This window comes from Mustela nigripes, chromosome X (assembly GCF_022355385.1).
Source record: "Mustela nigripes isolate SB6536 chromosome X, MUSNIG.SB6536, whole genome shotgun sequence".
Taxonomy (NCBI): domain Eukaryota; kingdom Metazoa; phylum Chordata; class Mammalia; order Carnivora; family Mustelidae; genus Mustela; species Mustela nigripes.
In genome coordinates, this window is record NC_081575.1 from 96,345,375 (window position 1) to 96,368,986 (window position 23,612).

The window sequence follows — 23,612 nt, forward strand, 5'->3', positions numbered from 1 at the left end:
ATCCACAATAGCCAAACTATGGAAAGAACCTAGATGTCCATCAACAGATGAATGGATCAAGAAGATGTGGAAAATAAATAAATTTAATTAAAAAAAATTTTCTACTAAGGGGCCTCTGGGTGGCTCAGTCATTAGGTGTCTGCCTTTGGCTCAGGTCGTGATTTCCAGGTCCTGAATTAAGCCCCACATTGGGCTCTCTGTGAGGCAGGAAGCCTGCTTCTCCATCTCCCATTACCCCTTCTTGTTGTGTTCCCTCTCTCGCTGTCTCCCTCTCTGCCAAATAAATAAAAATCTTTAAAAAAAATAAATTTTCTACGAACAAAAAAAAATAAATTTTCTATGAACATTTAGAAAAGATAATGATTATTACTAATATGCACTGAGAAAGCATTTTTTGTATTCAAACATTTCATCATTTAGTTCTTGAAACTAAGTTTTGGCTACATAATTTGTGGGGCCCCATAAAAAATGAAAATGCAGGGCTTGTTGTTCATATTATTAAGGATGTCAAGAATGTGAAAACAGAGTCTGAAACCGAGCATGGGGTTCTTTGAGGGAGGGTACTTGGGTGACTACCTAAGAAGCCAGCCCTGTTTGCAACACCCTCGTGAGAGGTGCATTATGTTTCCCTACAAAGAAATGAAATCAAAGCTCTTAGAGACAAATGAACCTACCCTAAATGCTACCCTATGTGAACTTTGGACCTGGGGTTTGAGAATTGTGGAGCCTGACTCAAAGACTCCCACTTTTAATCACTGTAAGAAGTCTAAACAAACTGTTTTCCAGTTTTACTGGATGGTTAACTGACAGATCAAGGGAATAGTATTTAAAAACAAATGCATTTTATTTTCATGAGGACACTTGAGTGTCTCCATTATACTGATAATTAAGATAGACGTGGGTGAGGATGGGTGAAATAAGTAAAGGAAGTTAAGAGTACATCTGTATTGATGAGAACTGGGAGATATGTAGAATTCTTGAATCATTTTATTATACATCTGAAACTAATACAACACTGTATGTTAATTACACTTGAGTAAGTAACAGTGGGGAAGGCAACTGAATGAAGGTTTAGTTGGGTGGACTCAAAGTTTGTCGAGTATCTTTCAAACTATGTTATATTCTAATTTTGCCCCTGCTCCATTCAACATTGTAATGGAGGCATTAAGTCATTCTTAGTAGATTTTCAGCTGTCCTAATGTTGAGCTATTTTAATATATTTTGATGACATACTTCCATAGTTCTAAAGATCCATAGGTATGATAGACCTAAAACAACAATTTGGACAGAAAAATTCTGGAAGCTTTCTCTGCCTGGAAATGCAGCATTTTGCAGAAAATGTTTTTTTTTTTTTTTTTTGTAGAAAGTTGGAAAATAGGAAGAACAGAGAAATATATAGTCCATAGTAGAAATTATCTGTGCTTTACCTGCCAAAACATAAGCACTGTGTGTGTTGTTTACTCTGTACTATAATATAAATATTTTCCTGTGACATTGAAAATGTTTGAAACATGTACAATAACTCTGTCACATGCATGTACTATAATTTATTTAAGCCGAGTACCTGCTGACATTAGGTTGTTTCCAACATTTTTCCATTATACCTTATCCTGTGAACAGGGATAAGTATTATATGCAGCCTGTAGCATCAGCATTTAAACATGAGGATACTGGTTGAGGGAAATTTGTTTTTGTAACATTTAGAAAGAAACTGCCTTGATTACTATATGTTCAGTGCAGGCGATCATTTTTGCATACTTATAATTTTCATGTGTCACTCACTTTGTCTCACAATTATCTGTGTGTTTGTCACCTTGACTACTATACTGTAAGCTCCCTAAAAATCAAGATTCCATTTTATTCATTTGTGTGTTCCGTAGTAATACATATATAACATAGGCTGGAATTTAATTAAAACATGATTCAGCTGCTGAGTAACTCATACAATTTTAGATTGTTTTAATTAAATATGATGTCCAAAGTCAGGAAACCTAGGTTTTGGAGCACCAAAATCCGATTAAATCTAACTCTAGCAAACACCTGGTATTTTAAAACTTGGAAATGAGATTTGTCAGAGTCGTGATTTCAACCTTCAGGTCTTTAAGACTGTTGGATAGAAACAATACTCGGTTTACTCTGTGTTGGTTCAGGATTCAAAACAAACTTTAAGTGAACCAAGTCAAAATAAGAGAGGCTTCTACTACCTGTAAAAACTTTGCCAATGGGAAGATTGGCTGCCGTATTCTGGAAGGAGTTATCTGCTTCTGGGAGTAGTAAATCCTACAGTAAGTGGAAGGTTATACTAAATGACCTCCATAATCCCTTCTTGTCTGTATTTCTAATGATTCTAACACATAATTAAGTGTTTACAGCCAATAACTAAAAGCCATAGGGAAATTTAGTACATGACCATTTGGTTTTTATTCTGCTTATAAGGAATAGCTATTGAAAGTATTCATTTGTTAAATATAACAAATTTTATTCTGTGGTTACAGGGTCAATGAACAGTTGTTGTTGTTTTTTTTCCATTCTTCCATCCCAAAGGAAATGAAGGAGTATTTTCAATTATAGTACAATAATGACTATAGTATAGAACAATTAGAAATCTATGTCTTACTATTATTTTATTAAAAATGATTGCTTTTTCTCAGAAGTTTTGCTATATTTCTAAGTGCCTTTTTGTAGTATATGAGGTTGCCATTTCTCCTTACCTTACTCTTGGTGGGCCCATCTATCCAATTTCGTAAGTATCAATGAGAAAATATTTTAATACTACAGAAATTAATTTCACAGCCAAATATCCAGTAGCACACATGTTTCATAACATTCGATACAACTATAAATAGTATGTTTGCATTTTCATAATTTCTGCCTTCTGGTGCCTCCACATACAAAATTAGAAAATTTCCCCCTGAACTGTATTCTCTTCAAGCCATCTTCATATGCAAAAAAAACTTGCTTATAGTTAAAAAGTACTACTCTAATAAAATTAAATGCTCTTAGAATCCTCCTTAAAAATGACATTTTTTTAAATTAAAGGTAAACTTAGTTTCATCAAGTAATGATCATTTTGGATTAAGGACAATTAGGTTTGATCTTCTATTTTAAGCATTTTTTTTAACAACTGTGTTACTTTCTGCCTTCATTTTGGTGTAATTTGTCAATGGACTCTATAATTATTGTTTGAGGCTCAATGATAAACTCTAAATAATGAATCTATGGAGAACTTAAAGAAGATAAAACTGGTATTGACACAGGCAGAAACTCAGTAACCTGTTAACGTCCTTTAAAAAAAAAAAAACTATTTAGGCTACCAAAATAGAAGTCTCTAAGGCCTTGACATATGTAAGGGTAGCACATCTAAAATGTATTTGTCAAAAGCAATTTTTACACAAGGCATTGTGACAAAAGATTTCATTACTCCTGTGTCAAATTGCCTCTTTGGAAGTTGCAATAAGATCCTGAGGCTTCTCTGATTTCCTACCATTGAAGGAATCAGTCATGTGTGAGCCATGGAGGTTAACCCAAACCCTTTCCGTATTTCTTTGCAAGTTCAGGAAAGTCAGTCAAAGTAATCTTGACTTCAACCAGATCCCTGGCTTTGTGCATGTCAAGTAACTGTAAGTGAATCTAAGGCTGGCCTATTTTGGTCTCTTTGTAAATAGGTCTTCCAAATGATTTGGATTACTAGAAGTGTAATAATGATCAATATCCCAGCAGGTAACTGTTCAGTTCTAATAACAGAAGGGCTATGAGACGGAGAGTTGATGGTTGAGGAATGGAAGGGTGTCTCGCCATTATATAGCTAGTCTGGTAATGCCCACTTACTGAGGTGATAGCCTCTCATGATTTAGGTCACACACCATATTATTCCAAGGAGTGATAATCTATGCTTAAAAGGTAATTTTTGAAAGTGTGAGCACAAAGTTAGTATGATTCTAACCCAGAAAGTATCTTTTTTTTTTTTTTAGTTTGAAAATATTTATTTCTTTTTAATTTTTTATTTTTTATAAACATATATTTTTATCCCCAGGGGTATAGGTCTGTGAATCACCAGGTTTACACACTTCACAGCACTCACCAGAGCACATACCCTCCCCAATGTCCATAATCCTACCCCCTTCCCCCAAACCCCCTCCCCCCAGCAACCCTCAGTTTGTTTTGTGAGATTAAGAGTCACTTATGGTTTGTCTCCCTCCCAATCCCATCTTGTTTCATTTATTCTTCTCCTACCCACTTAAGCCCCCATGTTGCATCACCACTCCAGGAAGTATCTTTAATGTTAACTTTGGAGACTCAAATATTTTAATATACTCATTAGTTAAACAAGGGTGATGTGCTTTTTAGCTTTTGAATAATATTCAACTTAAATGCACTGGACTAATAGACACTTTACATTGACATTTTATTATAATTTCATTTTAAAAAAGATTTTATTTATTTATTTGACAGACAGAGATTGCAAGTAGACAAGAGAGACAGGCAGAGAGAGGAAGGGAAGCAGGCTCCCTGGGATCATGACCTAAGCTGAAGGCAGAGGCTTTAACCCACTGAGCCACCCAGGCGCCCCAACATTTTATTGTAATTTTTTTTAATATAATTTTTTATTTTTTATAAACATATATTTTTATCCCCAGGGGTACAGGTCTGTGAATCACCAGGTTTACACACTTCACAGCACTCATTTTATTGTAATTTTAAAGGACATTGTACTTATTTGGTTAAAAAGTCACTTATTGTAAAGCTCAAATGATTTTATTTGAAAATGTGTGGACTATAATTACTATATCTGATTACCAAGGATGCATTCAGCACACTAATAAACATCTGTAGTCGGTCAAGGCAGTGAAATTGGTGCTAGGATACCTTAGTAAAATTTACATTAACGTGATAAACACTTTAAACAGCATGTTTAATTAACTGTCAGAATGACACCGTAAATTTTGCTCTTTTGCCCCCACCTTTATTTTCCATAGCTTGGCCAATAAATTGAAGAGACACTAAGTTTACTTCCAGTTTTGAAATTACTTTCCTTTGTGATTTAAGTGAACATAACTTAAGTCAGATAAAACAATTTGATTTGGGTTCAATACGGTGCTATTTTGATCTGAAGGTCAATTTACCAACAAGCAGGAACAGTTTCTCATTATTTTCCTTTGCCACTCCAAGCAGGCTTTACTGAAGTCTTTCAAGCAGTGTGTGACCTCTGTTTCAATACTTCTTGCAGATTTCACAGGCTGTCACCACCGCTCAGCCATCACTAACACAGACAACTGTAATGGAAACGGTAACTATGGTGACCACGAGGGAACAAATTCTGGTAAAACATGCCCAAGAGGAACTGCCACCGCCACCTCCCCAAAAGAAGAGGCAGATTATTGTGGATTCTGAAATTAGGAAAAGGTGAGAGGCTCTTATTCATGGCTTTATCCTCAAGCAAAAAAATAATTATTAAGCAGGAAAACTCATTTATAGCTGTTTAGATGGCAGTGTTTTTAACTTAAACAATATTTCCAGAAGCCTCAGGTGCCTGTCATGTCAGTTCAGTTAGAAAATTGTGATATAAATTTCAAAATTTGCCCAAGGAATCACCATCCCAACAAAAACTAAATGCTCAGTGGAAATATTGTTTTCTGGATTAAAAGAAGAAACCACATGTAATGAACTGCCATGAACCCATTTTATCCTGAAAGTTCCTTTCTTTTTTTTTTTTTTTTTTTTCTTACCAACAGCCTACTTGTTCAGTGCCTCCTTTGGCATTAAATGTTTCCCCCCCAGTAATGGAAAGTACATTTTCATGAAAAAGTACACCTATAATAGATGAGATCCATTCTGCTAGTTTACGAGAACATAATGTCTCAATCTGCACATCCTAAATCAGGAGTAATTACAGAATAGATTTCCTGTTCTTTGATATTTTTAAAGTCTTATCTTGAAGGTGTTAGAATTTTTAACTCATCTTTTTGTGGATATTTTCAACTAGGCGTTATAGATAAGTTAGGTATTATGTACCTCAGTGGCTATGTTAAAATGATGAGAATAAAATTTCATAAATGCAAGACTAGCATGAAAGTCATAAAAAGGTACAATTTCTTTTTCATTCCAATTATTATCATTCTAAGATTAAGAAAGAACATTAAAATCTGCCTTGTGTTTCTAAGCAGCATATGTTTAGGAATGCACGGAACACTTGACATTAAAATTTATGTATACAAGGGTGTAGAAGTATGAGAAGAGCGCATACTCAAAAATAGCACATCAGATGTTCTAGGCAAAGGAAAAAACCACCTAGAGAAGTTACTCAAGTATATTATTTGGGACTTTCAATACTTCTCTTTAAATCTGTGATTTATAACCTGCTCTCATAATTACACAGTCAACTGCTAGGCTTTTGTCCCTGGTTGTGTCTATGTGGCTGAGTGAATCCAGCAGACTAAGTTCACCTTGCTGCCAGTTTTTTATGGCTCATGAGCCGAGAATTATTTTTACACATTTATTTTTTTTAAAGATTTTATTTATTTATTTGACAGAGAGAGATCACAAGTAGGCAGAGAGGCAGGCAGAGAGAGAGAGAGAGAGGGAAGCAGGCTCCCTGCTGAGCAGAGAGTCCGATGCGGGACTTGATCCCAGGACCCTGAGATCATGACCTGAGCCGAAGGCAGCGGCTTAACCCACTGAGCCACCCAGGCGCCCCTATTTTTACACATTTAAATGGTTTAAAATAATCAAAAGAAGAATATTTCCTGACATGTGATAATGTATGAAATTCAGATGGCAGTGTCAATAAAGGTTTTATGGAAACATAGTCGCAGTCATTTATTTATGTAACATCTGAGATGGCTTTCACATTGCAAAGGCAGGGTTGGGTAGTGGTCACAGAGACTGTCTAACCCAAAAGCTCTCCAAGAATTTTCCAAGGAGAGCAGTATGGAAACCTACTTGTCTTACCCTCCTAATATATTCAAGATTGTCCTAATACAGAAATTAGCAGCACAAGTTGATTCACATCAGTCTCTCTCTTGGCTCCTGCCAAGCATATTCTTGGCTTGTGTTTGGGGAATGTATTTGGTTAAGAAAAAATGTGTTCTGTTACTTTTTTTGTTTTCAGGAAAGTGTGGCCAGTGGTGAAATATTTTGTCTCTTAAATTCTGTTTGCATCATATGCTGTCAGCAATTTTTGTAAGTGCCTGAAATGAGGTGACCAATGAAGAGCATCAAGTATATATTACTTAAATAAAATCTTTAACACTTAGTGATGGTTTTTTAAATGTGCTCAGTGCTAGATTAAATGCTTTATCTGCACAGTGTGTTTATTCTTCCTAATTACCCTACAGGATAGTATGGCTATTATTACTCTTATACACAGCTACAGAGTGCGTGAGCTAGGATTTCAACTAAGGGAGCCTACTACACAACCTAGACCGGGTACTAAAATGTGTCTTCAGCAGATATATGGTCTTATATCTTGGTTTCTCTGAATCCATCCCAGGTTATACCTTTTGTGGCATCATAATTATATATAACACCAACTTTCAAATATGTCCAGATTTGGACAGTACAATAACATGGATGCTTTATATAAGACTCCTGATTGATAAATTTCTACTGAACAAAGAATACAAACAAGTGAATAATTAGGACAGTTCATTTCAGTTAGTGATAATTGTCTATAGGATGGAATCTGGTTAAAATACTGTAATGGTTCAAGAAGCATTGTACAAACATGACTGTAAGCTTTACAATAGCTAGTGTCCATCTCTTGTCCCATGTGAGAACTCCTGGCATTTAACTGTCAAGACTATAGTCTTGACAATCTATTAAATACTCATCTTTTAAAAATGATCTACTTTTTCAGCTTCTCTGACACACTGCTTATTCTGTCCCTACCACAGACTTTTTTTCTAATAAAAAGGTCTGAGACATTTTGCCTAATCATGGTAGTATCTCATAAATTCATTGTTTCAGCCTCTTAGTAAATGACTCCAAGATCATACTTAGAGCTCCATATCTGACACTCTCCCTTAAATTTTATGTTTATTTCTTTGAAACTATGTTCTTCTACTTGTGCATCTAGTCGGTGCTTCAGGGTTTTTTTTTTTTTTTAATCAAATACAAGCAGCTGTTGCCTCCATTTAACCACACCTAGTTACTCATATGTTGTAGCAGTATTTTACTTATTATAATTTGTTGTCTGCACATCTAAAGGAGGGGCAAATATCGGAGAAAGCATGGGTTTTGGAATCAGAAATAATCAAGTTTGAAACCTGCCTGTCTTAACTAACTACTGGCTTGTGATCCCAGGCAAACTGCCTAATTCCTGTACCTCAAATTCACTATCCTCACATTATAAAATACTGACTGTGAGGATTAAGTAGGAAGCATTTGCTACAGTGCCTGTGAGGTAAAAAGAATTCAGGAAATACTATAGCTGTTATTCTTGTTGTTTGGTTATGGTGGTCATGGCAGGACTTGTGGTAGGCGTGGAGGAGGTGATAGACATGGCAGAGATGGTGGTGGAGACGGTGGTCCAGGTGGTGATGATGGTAGAAGTGGCAGCGGTGCTGGGGGTGGAAACGGTGATCATGCACCATTGGTGAAAAAAGATTCCATTGATAAAAACACCATCTGAAGTTAAAGAATGTAACCAAAAATTGCCTTCTCGGCTTCCTCTCCAAAACAGAATTTACCACCTGACTTCTCTATTTCTGTCCATCTGTGATCTCTTACCTTGCCCCTTATTTATTACTGTTGCAATATATTATTGGGCATGTGACCACTTCTCCCGTTTCCCTCCCAATCATTCTAACTAGCAACGCCATAACTAAGTCCTATAACTTGATGTAGTGAGATTTGGCCCCTTTCTGATTAATCTGCCTCAAATTAATATATCTAAAATGTGACATTAAAAAATATTTTATTTATTTATTTGAGAGAGAGAGAGCATGAGAGCATGCATGAGCATGAGCCAGGGGGGAGGAGCAGAGGGAGAGAGAGAAGCAGACTCCATGCTGAGCTGGGAGCCCCACGTAGGACTGGATTCTAGGACCTTGAGATCATGACCTGAGCTGAAGGCAGACAAGTAACCCACTGAGCCACCCAGGTGCCCCGAAAATGGGGCTTTTAGGCTGATCCTTCAGACCTGAGAGCCTTGTAACTCAAGTTTCCCCCCAAATAAAGCACAAATAACTTCTGAAGGTATTCAATATTATTGTCCTAGTTATTTTATTTATAGCTTCCCCAGAGTCTTTCCACCCCAGCCGGTAAATTCCATTACATTCTTTATTTTTTTTTTAAGATTTATTTAATTTAGAAAGAATGTGTGCACAAGTGGGGGGAGGGGCAGAGAGAGAGAGCCAGAGAGAGAATTCCCAAGCTGACCCTCTGTTGATCGTGGATCCTGACACAGGCTCCATTCCAGGACTCAGATCCTGACCTGAGCCCAGATGAAAAATCAGCTGCTCAACCGACTGAGCTACCCAGGCACCTTTACATTACATTCTTTTGCTATATGCCTTAATGTCACCCACATAAATTTTTCTCATCACCGATTACAACAAAGAAGTCCTGTTACTATTCTTCTGTATGCTTTATGTGGATTCCATATATGGTATGGCATATAATAATCAATGGCTATTTATTTTTTTTGCCTTTGTAAGTGTTAATTTCCCCTTTTTATTTAAATTCAATTAGCCAAACTATAGTACATTAGTTTTGTTTTGTTTATTTATTTATTTATTTATTTATTTAATGAAAGAATGAATAATGCAGTTCAATTAATTGAGATAAATAAAATTTTATATTCCAATCTTTGCACTTCAGAATTTTACCTAGTTCTTCATGGAATTGTTCTTAATAAGAAGCAAATGGACATTCTAATAATCTTTAGTAATTCTTTCTTTACCCCAAAAGATATAATTTTTTGCTCAAAACTATTAAGGGATTTAAAATTCAGCTTTGTACCACACAAGTTTTTTAAATATCTAGGATGTTCTGAAAATAAATAAAAAAATAAATATCTAAGATGTTTAGTTCATTCCTTAATAACTATACAGTTTCTACTTTTTTTGTATTTACTGCATAAATTGTCGTCCTTATACTAAGATATCCAAAAGTGCTAATGATCCTGGGTCAGAGGGTAATTATTTTTAACAGCAATTTATCCCTGCAGTTCAGTAATATTATTTTACATATAGGTAATTACCAGAGTATGGAACTCAGACTATGTTAAAACTAGATCTATTATGTAGTTAATTGGAATTTATTGAGGAGATTAGTTCCTAATCATATGGCAGTTATTTTAAGAGACTTTCACAACAGCTTTCATTTACATTTTTGTATCAACCAGGTGAAACCACTGGCAAAATAGATCTTTTTCTTAGGTAAATGCCATCTCAATAAAGATAATTTTCCCAAGTACAGTGTTAATAAATGAGTATCTTTGACCTGCAGGGAAGTATAGAGACATTTAGAAATACCTTAATTCGCTTAGCATTTTACTCTTCTCTAGGCTAAGCAGACTGAGTGTGAAGTTTGCTTTCTCTGTTTCTTGTATGCTTACTAAGTTGCAGAATACATTGACTGGGCAATTGCACACCTGCATTATTATTTTAGTTTTTAGTTTTCAGCTTGATCATGTTTGTGTTTACTTTCTTTTTATGTCTGTCGACTGATATTCATTTATGTCACATAGTTGGGAGGAAGTTAGGTAAGTGTTAGATAAGACCCTTTCTAGAAAAGAAAAAAGACTCTGCAGTTTTATAAGATTATAGCCTAAAATATTTTTGTGTTAGATATTTATTTTTACTTTAATTCCCAAATTATAATCTGGAAGTCGTAAACTAAAACACTTTATTTAACTTCAAGAATCTATTAAATGATTAAGATTTCTAAGCTATTTTTTTAAATTTTCTATATGATAAATTGATCTTAAAACACTCAGGATACTGGTGTCAGCAATAACATTTTTGCCCCTTGGCATGGCCCAGAAAAATGAAACTTTGCATCTTTTATCTAAGGAGATGAAACTGTAGACTTGTCTACAGTTACAGGTTAATTGAAATCCAGAAAGGTTAAATAACTTGCTTTCAGTTGCAAAATAAGGACTAGTGCTGAGTCTCCTCATTTCTATTCCAGTGTTATAGTTGCAATGGCTTGCTTCTTTTTATGTATTAGAGTCAAATGACCTTGGTAATAGACTCAAATTTCAGTTTAGGAGCTTGTTTTGGGTGAAGAATAGAAACCTTACATACCACTTTCAGATATTCCAAAATATAACCACCTGTTTCAGGTTCTTAAAATTATTTTGTCATATAAGTCAAGAATAAGCCAATAAATATGTTTTGGGGAATGTAGGGATGTGAATTCTAGAGGCCTACTAAGTGACCAGAGAACACTTAGAGCGGCAACATTCTTAGTGTTGTGCATGAAGCAGCAGCATCACTTGGGAACATATTAGACATGTGGATTTGGGGGGACCACCCCAACCTTGCTGTATCAGAAACACTGCAGGTAGGCCTAGGAATCTTTGACATGCTCCCAGGTCATTCTGATAAGCTGTAAAGTTTGAGAATCCTTGCACAAAACCAGCGGGTCTCATATATTAGCATGTATCAGAGGAATCATCTGGAGGGCTTATGAAAAGACAGATTACTTGTCCCTACCATATTTAGTTTCAGTGGATCTGGAGTGATGCCTTGAGAGTCTTAATTGCCAATAGATATCTAGGTTATGCTGATGATTCTTGTTCAGAGCCCACAGTTTGTAGATCAGTGTACTGGAGCATCATCTCAGCTAAACCTGACTCTTGCTTCTTTGTCCCCAAACTGACCTCAGTGATAGGAACCACAACTCCCAGTTAGGCTAAGTGATGTTCCCATTCCATCTTATGACACCTCTTTTGCTTAGGTTGGAATGATCTATTTATATGCCTGTTTGACCCACTTGACTTAAGTGGACCCTTCCCTGGACCAGGGTCCATATCTTAGTCCTTACCTGGTATGGGCTCTCCTATATAGTAGATGTCTGGTACATGCTATAAACTGAGACACATTATAATGGAAACGGGCCCCATGCTATGGTATACATAGCTCTGGCTGTCTAGATGCAGCAGGTGTAGGAAAATGTGCTCTTCAAGAATGTAAAGTCATAGAGGTATGCCAGCAGGAAGAAAGACAGGGCCCTATTCTCAGATCTGGGACATGCAGTTTTATTTGTCCCTTGGGTGATGAAAATGATAGTCAATTTATTATTTATTCGTCTCAATGAAGAATCATAGCTGAGGAAAAGATGATTTTTAATCAGAAGATCTGAGCCGCCACTACCTACTTCTAATACAGCCCCAAAGCTGTAGTCGTCTACATTGAGCCCTGAATCTGCTCAGAGCAAGGTCACCAGAGAGCTCTGTAATTGCTGGCTCCAAAGGTCCCTCTTCAGTTCCTGTCCTTCTTGACCTTTGTGCTGTGCTTGACAGTGATGATTAGTCCCTTCTTGAAATTTTCTTCTCCCTTGGGTTCTAGAACATTGTTCCCTCCTCTTTCTTTTCTCCTCCTCACTTTCTAACTAAGGCTTCTCAGTCTCCTCCTCTTGTCTTTTTAATAGCCTCCACAGGATTCACCTTTTGCTATCATTTTCTTCTCACAACATGTTCTTTCCCAAGGCAGTATCATTTGTAGTCTTGTCTCTATCAGCCACCAATATCTGATGATTTCCAAACGATTATCTCTAGCTTGACCTCCCTCCTGTTGTTCCTCTGTGTGTGATCTACATGTTTATTGAGCATTTATACCTGGCCTTCTTGCAGAAGTTTCAAATGTGGTTCTGCAGTTGGATTGCACAATTTTAGAGAGCACCATTCATGTCATAATTTCTATAAGCAGCACCTTCTGGAGTTGTGCAGTCAACAACCTGTGTAGCCTCCTACAGTGGTCCTGATATCTGCCACCCCAGTAAATATGTCCAAGTATGCCTAAATTTTCTTGCCTTTGCCCTTTCCTTTTTATCCAGGGTATCTTCATTCTACTTTAGTTTCTGATAATTTTCTGCCTGAAATTCTTAACTCATTCCTCTGCCTCTCCTTTCATTCTTCTTATTCATACACTTCACAGCCTCCTGAGGGCTATCTGAAAATGCAGTTTTAATTAGATCATTCCTCTACCTGTAATTCTTGAAATGCATGGCACAAAAATTCCTTTCTGATCTCGAGCTGCCTAACTCCCCAGCTTCACTCCCTTTGCCCTGCCCATTTCTTTGTATGCCAGTGCTCCTCAAAATAGTCTGCAAACTGTGCATCACCAGGGCACTGTGAGATAAGGAGCTTGGGCTAGAATATAAATCAATGCACTGCTTCCTTTGTCCAGAAAGCTTTGCAATTAAAAAGGAATCAGATGAAATAGTATGCTTAGTGACTTAGTGGATTTGTATTCTGGTGACTTTTCTTGTCGCAAACTACTAACAAATAGTTCACAGATTGGCCCCAAACTGCATTTCGAGTGACACTGCCCTCTGCTCAGCTTTAATTAACCACTCTCTGGTCGCCAAATATCCCATGTTCCTTAAAGCTTCTCTTTCTTTACACCTACCATTCTCTCTGCCTAAGGTTATCTTTTTATCCCTTTCCCTTTGTCTACTCTCACATTCCTTCCCCCTGCAACACCCCCCTACCCAGTACCTTGTTTCTCTGGTAACCCAACCTCCCAGGCATTTCTTAGCCTTGTTAATACTTCCATCAAAACACTTACAGAATATTACTGTAATGATTCTGGTTTTGTACATCTGCATCTCCAGTAAACTCCTGGAGGCCAGGAGTCCTTTATTTTCAACTCTAGACCTATAGTGTTTGACCTAGAAGTTAGCACATCACAGGTATTCACTAAATATATGAGTATTTATTCTTGGGATGTTGAATGGATATTTTGGCACAGTCTTATCAGGAAAACAGAAACCATTCTTTGGCGTTGCAAAGAAAGGAAACCTAACACAGGGAATTGGTCAGGGAGGTGATGGAAGACTGGGAAGTACCTCTGACTGCCCAGGTTGGTTCTGGACTTGAATCTTCTACTTGTAAGCTCTGTGACTAAAGGAAGTCACTGAACCTCACTCAGTATCTATTTCTTCATCTCTGAAATGGAATTTATATAACTTTCCCTGTTTGCCCTCACACTGTGGAAATTTTATTATGCATGCCTCTCTTGTTGATTATTTAGGTAAAAATGTACAACCTTTTCCCAGGAGAAGGCTGAATTCCCAATCGCTAATTTAGAGCCGTTATCTTCCCATTGCTACATTTGCATTACAATGGAAAATATTCTTGTTCTGACATCTTCTGAGAATATTCTTATTCTTATCTTCCCTGGTCAGAAACTTGTAACTCTGTAAGTAAATATACCTTGTGCTACCGCATGCAGGTAAAATTTCACTGAGCTCCTATCAATTGAATTGTTTCCCCCCAACAAGTCACGTATTGAAGCCCTAACTCCAACCTGACGGCATTTGGAAATGGTCTGTTTGGGAGATAATCATGGTTAGATGAATTGATGAGGGTGGGGCCCTTATGATGAGATTAGTACCCTTCTAAGAAGGGACACTGGGGAGAATGCTCTCTTTTTCCCTGCTACGCTGTGTCAAGATGACTACCTACAAACCAGGAAGAAATCTCTCACGAGAAAGTGACCATGCTGGCACTTTGATCTTGAACTTTTGGCTTCCAGAACTCTGAGAAAATAAATTTCTGTTGTTTAAGCCACTGAGTGTCTAATATTTTATTATGTTGGCCTGAGCTAACTTAAGACCCTGCCTTTGTGCAGAGTAGTGAGTTCCACTTTGTGTTTTAACTAAAGTTCATAGAGATGCTCACTAAAAGAAATAGTTAGATTGAAACAACTCATGATGCTAGGGAAGTGGCAATGGGGCAGTCAGTACATGCCAAATTTAAATGGCTTTCTGCATTGCACTAGATCATCTCTGAACCTTGACTGGAAGTTATTTAAACTTTAAAGACCCACAACATAAAAGCATGTTGAAGTCCTTTAAACTCAGTGAGCTTTCACACTGAGAGTATTTAAAGTTTAAATTGCCTCCCACAGGGTCCAAGGCACCATCCAGTGTGTGGAGGGGTTCTTTGAACACTCCTGTAGTCAATATGAGTCCACCGTATTTCAAGAATATAGTGACAGCAAAAGTTAGTTTTCTTGGTAATTTCCATCTTCCTTCAACCAGCGTCTAATCAGTTGCTATGGTTTATCAGACACTCCAGTTGCTCTATCTGTGAACTATACTTAGTCCTTCCCTCCTGAAGTTTGTATTGTAGTATAAGCTATGCCATGAAGAAGTACCGATATAATGTTAGAGAAGTCATAAGGAAGAAAAGTTTACTTCCTGCTTGGAGTTGTACATGGAAAGCTCAGACAAATTAGTGTCTGTGTACTCTTTTAGAGGATAGGGGCATGTAGACTAAAGGTGAAGGGAAAAGATAATTCAAATACAGGCTGTCCTACAAGCCTGTATACAGTTGGCACTTACACAGGGTTGTGTTTCTGTTTGCCTAAAGCAGAAGTAGCCAGATAGAAACAATTTTAGACATTGAGCACCATGTACTTTGTTTTACAAGTGCTAAACTCTGCTGCTATAGGGAAAAAGCAGTCGTAAACAATGTGTAAATGAATGAGTATGGCCATGTTCCAATAATACTTTATTTATGAAACCAATGGTGGGCCGAACTTGTCCCATGGACCATAGTTTACCTTTTCCTGCAATAAAGGATACAGTAGATGACATTATTTGGCTGTCGATTTTTACTTATTTGTTTTATTTTCTTTGTTAATGGTTTTCTTTGTAGTTTAATTTTTTTTTTATTTGAGTATAGTTGACACACAATGTTATATTAGTTTCAGGTGTGCAACATAGTGATTCAACTTCTCTAGATGTTATGCTATGATCACCATAAGTGCAGCTACCATCTGTCACTATACTATGCTATTACAGTATCATTGATTATATTCCTTATGTTTGTTTACTCATTTGTTTTGTTTTTAGTTTCCACATATGAGTGAAATCATATGGTATTTGGCTTTCTCAATCTGACTTATTTCATTGAGCATAATACCCTCTGAATCTTTTTTTTTTTAATTTTTTTTTAAGATTTTATTTATTTATCAGAGAGAGAGTGAGGGAGAGAGCGAGCACAGGCAGACAGGATGGCAGGCAGAGGCAGAGGGAGAAGCAGGCTTCCTGCCGAGCAAGGAGCCCGATGCGGGACTCGATCCCACGACGCTGGGATCATGACCTGAGCCGAAGGCAGCTGCCCAACCAAGTGAGCCACCCAGGCGTCCCTACCCTCTAAATCTATCCATGTGGCTGCACGTGACACAATCTCAACCTTTTCTATAGCTGTATAATAGTCCACTGTGTGTGTGTGTGTGTGTGTGTGTGTGTGTGTGTGTGTACACACACCCCACCACCTCGTTCTCTATTTGTCTATCAGTGGACACTAATCATCAGGGAAATGCAAATCAAAAGCACAATGAGATATCACCTAGTACCTGTCGGAATGACTAAATTTAAAAAGATAAGAAATTACAAGTGTTGGCAACAATGTGGTGAAAAAGGAACCCTCATGTACTGTTGGTGGGAATGTAAACTGGTATAGCTCCTGTGGAAAACAGTATGGAGGTTCCTCAGAAAGTTAAAAATACAGCTACCCTATGATTCAATAATTCCACTCTTGGGGGTTTACCCAAAGAAAGCAAAAACATTCATTAGAAAAGATAGCTGCACCCCTATGTTTATTGCAGCATTATTTACAACAGCTAAGATACAGGTACAGTTTTCATTCTTGTGGTTACAGTAATAGCTTATAGCTTGCCAGTTCTTAACAAAACAAGGTAATATGAAAAGTAGCATAGGGCTGGCTTGAATCCAGTAAGAAAGAGTCACGGGAGGCAGTGACCTTAGTAGCTAGCAGAAATGTGACTTCTACCACATGTCAGGCACTCTTCTACATATTATTTGCTCAGATTAACATATGTAAACAGTAAGTGGCATAACTTTTTTTTTTTAATTATTGCCCCCTTTTTGCCAGTGGGAAAGACAAAGCACAGAAATGTCAGTCATGTGACTTGCCCCTGCTTTCAAAGTTTAAAGGGAGATGTTTAGTCAGGATTTGAGCCGAAGCATCTAGCACAGGATGCTACACTCTTAAACTCTATCATGCTATCTTTTAAGGAGAAGCTAAAGGTGATTTCACCAAATTATTTAGCTGAAATTAAAAGTTTTCCTGAGACTGTTTAAGAATTTGTTGAGGTCTGTGTATGAAAAGTGTGCACTTTCCCTAGATTATGACAGTTCTACATTCTGAAGTCTCATCGACTCTAGGGTCCCATTGAAGCATTTGTCTGTCTTTAAATACAGAGAGCTTTTTCACTGAAAAGAAACGTTCTTTCAATGTTAGGTGTCTTTTTAACATCAAGGCATAAATAGAGGTCCTAGTAATTGAATGCTTTTTCCAAGTGCAAGACTTTTAAGTGTTAACCCCATGATACATCGTAAATAACAACCTTTGTCATCTTGTGCTTAATATCAGTTCTAATGTCAGAAAACACATCAATGGATAGGAAATTTGGGATTTTTTAAGGAAATTAAGGATAAGTCCAAAGTAAAATTAAACTAGGAATGACAGCTATTTAATAATGCCATGGGGCTCTCAGTTATGCAGCTAAGAATTGTAGTTAAGGTTAATGAAAATGTTTAGAATTAATGTCCTAGTGTTAGAGACTCCAATCAAATTTTTAAATAGCACAGTAGTAACTACCAGCCTTTAATATATAGCAACAGAAAGAAAATGTGTGTTGACTTTTCCTCTGTATATAAAAATACAGATTTTCTTTTCATTTGGAACAAAGGAAAATAAGTATAGTGTAGTAGAAATCTTTGGATTTAGACAGACCTGGTTTTGAACTTTAACTCCATACTTCATTGTGTGTTGAAAACAAAGGAGGTTTCACACTTTCTAAATCTCTGTGTTCATGGTCTATCTATGAAATGAAAATTATAATAACTTAAACTCATCATGGGGTATGACATTTTTTCTTTATGAAAGCATATAACATGAACAAGATGCTTAAAATACTGTTTTTCCTTTTTTTTCTTTGAATGTGTTTAAATGGGAAATTAACATCTAGATCTATAGGAATATAATTATAGGCAGATTTATAGAGCATGAGTGTCTCCCTATTTATAAATGTTCAAAAATTAGGCAAAATTAATGAACTGGGGAAAAACTACTGGGTTATGAAATCCAGAAAATGCTGCCTTATTATTTGGATTAAGTGTGTCTCCCCGAATTGAAGATGTTTTCTCAAGGGAATGTCTGCATTAGAACTTTAAGATACTTTGGTATGTGTATTAAGATGGCTGAAGGCATTTTTAACTGTGAATCTGAGAGTGTCTTACAAACATGTCCTTTTTACACCATTTTATCTGTATCTTTGGACATTTTATGTTTTTCTGTAAGAGAACTCCCATGAAAAATCCATTTGTCACCATGTTATCATTATGTAGATAAGAAAATAAAAGAGAAGCAAAATTGAGGACCAGACAAGCAGTGTAAGGGAGTCTGCGCCCTCTAGTGACCCACATTTATTTCTCCCAAGGGCTTACATAGCTCTTTTTGGTTTCATCATTTTAAATAAACATCAAATTTAATTTTAAAACAAATGACTCAGAGTTTTCCAGTTGAGCATATTACATTGTATGATCATAGATTTATTACTATGACAAGATTTCATCTGTCACTTAAGAGAATATTTCTATTAACCTGTGTTAAGGTAATTTTCTTGTACAGAACTGTGTTTCAAAGGGATTTTCAGTTTACTGAAAATGAAAAATAGTCTCTATGCATCTGTGGCTTAGCAACATTTTATTTCCAGTCCTTCGGGTCATGCAATTTTTGTCCACATGCTTGCACACTCTGTGATTTAAAAGTAATTCCTCTAATATACCTAGTTCTGGCATCTTAGAATTTGGGGGGATTTCCTTAATTTTTAAGGTATGTTTTCCTGGATGTTCTATTGACAGAAGATGTGAAAGTGACTTCTTTGTAGCCCTATCATGTTTTAGAAATAAATAGAACCAAAGTATTTCTAAATGGTTAAGATCTGTTACCAAATTAAGAAGATTATCTTAGTCATTTTTATCTACTAGATGTTAAAATAGTTTAGTTAAGTTTTACTTTTTCATTGAGAAACAAAATTTTGTAGGAGTTTCATTCCATTCGGTGCAGTTGGCTATCCTGGAGGTACAAAGATTAATATCATTGCCAGATAACTCATGGAGGTTTCTAACGTTTATAGCTTAAAAATATTAAATCACTGGGGTTTGTATCCAAGGGCATATATTTTAAAAGGCAGTATTTTTATAGGCTCTAAACATATAATTTTGTTTGCCATAATTGACAATGAACAAGACACATGATTTTAAGGACAAATTTTATATATTGGTTTAGAATTCAGAATTTTAAAGCACATGTTAAATAGGCATATTTTAGGACAAGGTAAACTACATAGAAATTGATTTTTTAGTATCTTTTCAGATGCATTTCTGCACAATTTGGAATCATTACATTTTACTGTACTGAAACATAATTTTATGAGTGATGCACTTAAACTCACACATATAAAACTAGAAATACATTAAAACTTGTAAATAAGATCATGCAAACATAAGGAAAATAGAGAACTTGATAGGACTGTTACTGTAGCAAGTTTATAATAATTGAAGACAGCATTCTTTCTCATTCATCATATTTTGTTTCAAGTGCTGTGTAAACTGTTGAGTTTGTAGGGTTCTTATTATAACTGGGAGTTATAACATCCTTAGACGTTATTTTATTTGATTGCTAGGTAAACAGACTAATATAATTAGAATATCAGTGCTGCAATGTAAACAGAACTGACCTCAGCTTTGTATCTCAGGTCAAAATTGTTTTAATTAGCAAAGTAAATAAATACATTTAAGAGTAACTATTAAGAAGTATATGTGAGTTTCTATTTTAAAACCAGTTTGATGGAGTAGAAGCTTTTCTATTTCTGCAATTTAATGGAAGAAGTAAAGGAAGATCAGAGAAGTTAAATCATGTGCCTAAGAAAACAGCAAAAAGATCACAATGATTGATTAAAATCTGTGACACCTGACTTTCAGTTCAGTAATTTTCCACTGCACCATATTTACTTTGTGTTTAAAGCATATACAAATATACACATGAAACACTTACGTACATCACACACATTATAAAAACTATAAGGCAATCATGTCACCCTATCTCTTCCCTCCCCGCCCAGCCAAGAAAAACACAACCACACTGTACAAACACCACACAAGTTTGTGTATGCAGTGCACAAACTACCCTGATTTGGAGGAGGTATTTATCAAAAGATTGACTTGTTTTCTCTGAGCTAAATAGGATTTCCCCCCCTTACATTATTTTATAACTATGAAGTATAGCAATTACCATATACTCAGCACATCTTAAGGTTTTAAATAAACTTTATTTTTAGCACAAGCAGGATATATACCGAGTTTCATTTGATATTTTATAAGATCTCTCTAATTCAAATTGAATTTGTACTCTATTGAATATTTAAAAGCAAGTAACATGTAGAAACATAAGGGAAGGAAGGACCGAAGTTCCCAGAAAGAAAGTTGAAGGGGGAGTGTAAAGTTGATCAAGAAAATCTTCACAGAAGTTGTGTATTATTTACTCAATCTTGGAAGATGAATAGGAGTTCTTCAGATGGCCTGGGATCAGGAGAGTACCTGTACACTGATACAGAATCAAAATGTTTTCTCATTTTTTAGAACTCTGAAGAAGATAGTTATTATTTTTTATTTCTTTTTTTAATAGATTTTATTATGTTAGTCACCATACAGTACTTCATTAGTTTTTTAAATTTAATTTATTTATTTTTAGCATAACAGTATTCATTATTTTTGCACCACACCAGTGCTCCATGCAATCCGTGCCCTCTATAATACCCACCACCTGGTACTCCAACCTCCCTCCCCCCCGCCACTTCAAACCCCTCAGATTGTTTTACAGAGTCCACAGTCTCTCATGATTCACCTCCCCTTCCAATTTTGATGTGTTCAATGATAACTATTAAAAATACAACTAACAAGGTTGCCTGGGTGGCTCAGTTGGTTAAGCATATGCCTTCAGCTCAGGTCATGAACACAGGGTCCTGGGATTAGCCAGCCTAGAGACCCCAGCTCCCAATCAGGCTCCCTGCTTAGCAGGCTCCCTGCTTAGCAGGGGGAGTGCTTCTCTCTCTCTCTCCCTCTGCCCCCCATTTATGTTCCCACTATTGTTCTGTCTCCCAAATAAATGAATAAAAATCTTAAAAAATATATAATTAACAAAATTTTAAACTCTTACCTCCCTTCCAAAAACTTTTCTTCTATGTAAATGGAAACAAAACTATAATACCATTGAAAAAGAATCATAGTTTTGTTTCCATTAATCATAAAAGTGTGTGTTTTAGCTAATTAAAATGTATGTTACAAATTTGGCTTGTTAAGTTACCTAGTCTAGGTCTAGAGCCTTATGGTCCTGTAATATTTAACATATTGTAAAAGAGTCAACATTTTACTTTCTAAAGATCTTCAGCTTTAAAGATGAGGCTCCTAAGTTTTTATGAATTTCTGTGTTCAAAGATGTTTAAAGATGTAAAATGGCCATTCATAACCTAGCTTACTAATCAAATTAGTTAAGCCTGGGAGCTTGGAGGATTTCTATTTTCAGAGTTTACACATTTGGGAATGATGAATTCCAAATGGTTTATTGAAAGTGACTGAACTAAAGTTTATGTAAATGTGTCATGTTAGTTTAATACTTTATATGGCAGTCACCGTACAGAAAATTAACATAATATAATCAGTGTCCATTAAGAGGCTCTTCTGAGCTAATTAGCACAATTATCGTATAGCACAAGTTCCATACAATGATATACTATTGACATTTCGAAACTATCAAGTTTTTAAAGTCAAGTATTTAATTCTTTTGGTTGTGTTTCTGTATTTTTTAAAGAAATTATTTACTTAAAATATTTACATATTGACAAATGTCTCCTAATTTTGACCATAAGGGAATGTGAATGATCTAATTTGCATAGTCTTTATGGGAAATTCAACTGGATGGAGTAGAGTCCATTTGTACAATACAACCTTTTTCTTGTTGGAGAGGGAATGGAAGAGAGAGAGAATTTTAAGCAGTCTCCATGCCCAGCACCAGAGCCTGACAAGGGACTCAGTGTGGGGCTTGATGTGGGACTCGATCTCAGAACCATGAGATCATGACGAGAGCTGAAATTGAGAGTCTGATGCTTAACCAACTGAGTCAGCCAGTCACCCCTCTAGAATACAATCTTAAAGGAAAATTTTAACCTTCTGAATATTTGGTATATATGCACCATATTTTTGATATTTTGAAACTTCCAGAAAATGGAATGTCTTTTTGAAAATGACCTTGTTTTGATAATTAATCCTTTGCAAATAATATAAATTGAAAGCTATAGTTTCTCTACACTATGGAACCTTACAAATTTTAGTTTTGTAATGAGTGCCCTTGTAAAAAAGCAAAAAAAAAAAAAAAAAGTCACTTCAGCTATCCATCCATAAGATGAGATTTTAAAACATGCTTGAAAAATAGAGGACAGAGTACTCACCAACAATGATGGGAGAAAAATCATTTTGTAAATAGAGAATAGGAAATCACAATGTTCTTAATAGAAAAAAAAGGATTTTAAGTTGGATGAAGTTAGACTGTATTTAAGGGTTAGAATCTGTCTGTAATAACATACAGACATATTTGTCTGTTGTAACATACATAATGTTAAGTACAGAGTAAAATGTGTTATGAGAGTATGATGAGGAAATGAAGAATAGAATAATGGGCTGATTCTGAGAGTGTAGAGGCCCATTATGAGTAACTTACTACATATCAGCTCATTAACGGTGATTTCATGAGAGTTTTAAAAGTGAAGAAAAAAGAATTAGTAGAAATGAGTGACTTCATGGAAAAAGAGAAATACATGCACAGAATCCGAGATTTAATATGGCATTAAAAATAACTGTTCAGTGTTTTTCTTGGTTTTTGAGAAGGTGACTGAGTTACAATTGTATGATACCTTTAGTTGGTGATGAAATCCCCAGCCTCAGGCCATGCAAAGCATGGTAGAAAATACCACCAGAAAAATGTTGGGAGGGTAGATAGCACCCAATTTATGAACACGTATGGATTCCATGTTAATTTGCCCTACATCCCAGCTGAAATATTGGAAAAATATTTAATAGTAGTGAAAATGTGAAAACTAGAGGACAAACCACAGAAGATGATGAACCAGGAGCTGCCAAATTGATAAGGCATAAAATAAATGTGCAGTTGTTACTTGGAAGCCAGGATCTGAGTAGGAGCCAAGAGGGAAACCTTGTTCATTTTGCTAAAAGCAGTAGAAATGTCACTGAGACTAAGCATTGAATGTGGGTTGTTGGCGCTCAGAAAGAGAGCAAGTGAGGCCTTTTGAAACCCTGTCTCTGCTTCCCCTTCACCCTTGCATCTTCATTGT

At 36.0% G+C, this 23,612-nt stretch overlaps 1 protein-coding gene across 1 annotated transcript in view; it reads left to right on the plus strand.

The window, feature by feature from the left end:
- DMD (dystrophin) overlaps positions 1–23,612 on the plus strand; it is a 1,970,015-nt gene that overhangs the window by 533,507 nt on the left and 1,412,896 nt on the right. Inside the window, exon 17 of the mRNA XM_059385278.1 lies at positions 5,228–5,403. Within this exon, the coding sequence (XP_059241261.1) occupies positions 5,228–5,403 (176 nt within the window). The remainder of the gene's footprint in view (positions 1–5,227; positions 5,404–23,612) is intronic.